This window comes from Lottia gigantea (genome assembly GCF_000327385.1).
Source record: "Lottia gigantea unplaced genomic scaffold LOTGIsca_79, whole genome shotgun sequence".
Classification (NCBI taxonomy): domain Eukaryota; kingdom Metazoa; phylum Mollusca; class Gastropoda; family Lottiidae; genus Lottia; species Lottia gigantea.
In genome coordinates, this window is record NW_008710630.1 from 585760 (window position 1) to 588951 (window position 3192).

The 3192-nt window shown below is 36.7% G+C and overlaps 1 protein-coding gene across 1 annotated transcript; it reads right to left on the reverse strand.

Annotated features, from left to right (window-relative positions):
- Positions 1-495: 495 nt before the first annotated feature.
- LOTGIDRAFT_168802 (hypothetical protein) lies at positions 496-2208 on the reverse strand (the record flags this gene model as incomplete). The annotated part of the gene is made up of 3 exons (XM_009066716.1): positions 496-725; positions 1130-1315; positions 1899-2208. The coding sequence occupies 3 exons, from the start codon at positions 2206-2208 to the stop codon at positions 496-498; spliced, it is 726 nt and encodes a 241-aa protein (XP_009064964.1).
- Positions 2209-3192: the final 984 nt, after the last annotated feature.

Genomic DNA, 3192 nt, shown 5'->3' on the forward strand with positions numbered 1-3192 from the left:
AATAATGGAGCTTTATCAGCTGCTTAATCAAACCATTGAACGATCAAATCCCTTTAAAAAAAATAAATGTTTTAAATTCAGGTCACGATGTCATCTGTTCGACATTTAGTAGGATCAGCTGATAGTCACTGGTTATATTAGTCTTATCTGTATTTTCATTGTTGTATGTCACAGTCTGCAATAATAACAAATAGGATATGTGGACACTCCAAATTACAAATTCAGCAACACGGGCCATATATTTGGAACACAGAAAACTGACAATTGCTTTTGTTACAAGAAGAATCTGTTTATTGGATCCATATCGGCAATGTCAAGCAATAACAATAACAGTAATAGCAATAGCTTCCCTTGTGCATGTATACATTCTGAGACTAAATAACCATTTTGATTCCGTTGACAGCGATATATTACACCATTTTGCATAAAACAAAACGTGTAAAATTCTAACAAAAACGCCTATTTTCTCAAAAAGCAGAACCAAAAAAGTAAATCTTACAACACTTGACAAATACGATAGGCATCTAGGTAATATTGCGTGTCCGACATTTCATATACACCGTTACTCGATTTCCTCAAATACACGTTATCTTTCCCGGATGTTGTGTTATCTGGTTCTCCTTGCGCCCAAAAAAACGCCGTCATCTTTTGTCCATTGTCAAATTTCCAAACTCCTTCAACTTGGGAATCGCTTCCGTCAATCCAAAATTTTTTGGATGCATAATCTACAAAATAAAAAAAAGTTTAAATCGCAGATCTATGGACAAGATGCATGAGGACTCACTTTGGGCCACAGAAAGGTCAAGGGGACGAGGGTGCCCAGGGACATTTCGTTCTATAACTATTATATTATTATTATATTATAACTATTTGAGGGGAGTGGAAAGGGGGGGGGGGGGGGGGGGGGGGGTGGTGAGCAAAGTCGGGCCTATTCTGAGCCTGTAATTGTGATTTGAAGGCTTTGTTGAAATATTGCAGCCTCTTTAAAAATTTGAGGAAGAGATTCAAACTGCGTTCGTGTGTGTTATTTCCATGTAAGAACCATACGTAGTTTCGTATTCTTAGGAATAGTAGATAAGACCTCCGTAGAAATCAAGATGGTGGTGATAGAGTATTTAACTGAACTTACCTGTCGATGCTCTAAGTTGGTCTGATATATGTTTATAGTCCTCCGTCGTTTTACCTCGTACTAAAACGTAACTATTAGCCACACAAAGGTCCCTGGCTTCCCCAAAATCGTCATCTTTCGTTTCTATATAAGGTTTATAGCATAAGTCAAGATTTCTGTTTCTGATAAAATCAGCAGGGCAACCCTCTGAAAGATACAGGACATTCACAAAATAATTCTGCCTATTTGACACGCAAAAGGCGGGCCTAAACTGTCAATCACAACACCGAAGACCTAATTATATACATATATAATTTGACATAATCAAGCTGATGACTTCCATAAAAATTCAATCAATTGACGATGCGACATCATCGTGGGGCATTGCAATTGATATAACACCAACGTGAGGGAAATGACGTGAAGATTTGCAGACGATATGAAGTCCGATATATGACGTCATCGTTGGGCATTGCAATTGATATGACACCACCGTGAGGGAAATGACGTGAAGATTTGCAGACGATATGAAGTCCGATATATGACGTCATCGTGGGGCATTGCAATTGATATGATACCAGCGTGGGGTATTGGAACCTATTTGACCTCCGATATGACGTCATCGTGAGGTGTCGCAAACTATATGACGTCATCGTGAAGTGTTGCAGACTATTTGACGTTCGATATGACGTCGTCGTGTTACCTTTCAAGTCGAGTTTACTTTTAGTCAATAGAAACAAACTACGCCTTTGTAGAACATTGGAAAGCTAAACAAGAAATTATTACAAACCTTCATAAAGACTGTAATATTTGGTTCCACTTTCCTCTTCCCCGTCCCCTGGGGTGATGAACCCCACTGAATTCGTCTGACATCTTTTCTGGTTTTGATTATAAAAAAACGACACGCAGTTCAGATCGCGAACACAACGATATACGCAAGTGGTCACCGTTTCTGTGTTATTCACTTGCTCCAAGACAAATTTTCGTATTATTCTATTGTCGAATTCTGATTTTTTAATTAAAAAAGTCGTGTTTGTGTTGATTGTTTCCATAAAATATATAAATAACAAAACAACGGATATAAAATATGTTTTCTCCATCACCCTTAATCAATCACTGACAAAAATTATATAAAACTTTTATGGGTCCAATTCCATCTACGCGTGTGGTCCTTGAATAACTAACGGTCTAATTTTTTCATCACTTTCAAAACTTTTCAAAAATCGAAAAGAATATAACAACTTCTTATAGTCTTTGAATGGCATTTAGTAATTGTAAGTAAGGTATATAGATACAGCTTAAAACTTTAACCAGTGAAAGCTGTGTCTATATAAGTTCTTAGAGTGTCCCGATCTAACTGGACTTTCACAACTTGTTCTAGAATTGTTACCAATGAAGTAAAAGCCTGTCCACGCATACATTCAAAAAATATGATAACTTTCTTAGGTCTAGATCCAATATTTGTGTCGGTCTTCAATAAAATAAAAGGCGACCCCTGGAAAAATTCAATAGCCAATAAATTATTATCATAATCAGTTTTAGAAATCTAATAGATAATTAATGAAAAATTACACAAATAAAGACAGTTTAGTGTCAGCAAATTAACAAATTAAAGGTGGCGTGACGGATAGAAAAAATGCGAATTTATGACCCACAGTGACTTTGACGTTGGCTACCAAATTCTAACAAAAGCTCGAGCAATGTTAGCTTGTCGGATACACTAATCAAATTCTGATCATATTAAACTGAAATTATGTCAAGTAATCTACTAGCTAGCTGGATACGATAGTTTGGTATGCTATAGACCTATTCTGACCACAGAAAACTATCATTGTACCAAGCAATCTAGTATACAGCTAGGTTGATACGATAGTTTGGTATGCCCTATTCCTATTCTGACCACAGAAAACTATCATTGTACCAAGCAATCTGCTACCCGATAAAATACGATAGTTCTGTATGCGCTATTGTTCCATTTTGATAAGAGAAATTATGCCATGAAATCTGCGATTAGAGCGTTACATTTGCTTGAACAAATTGTGGTGGTGAGTTCTGATCTCGACCGACATGTTCAGGATAGACTG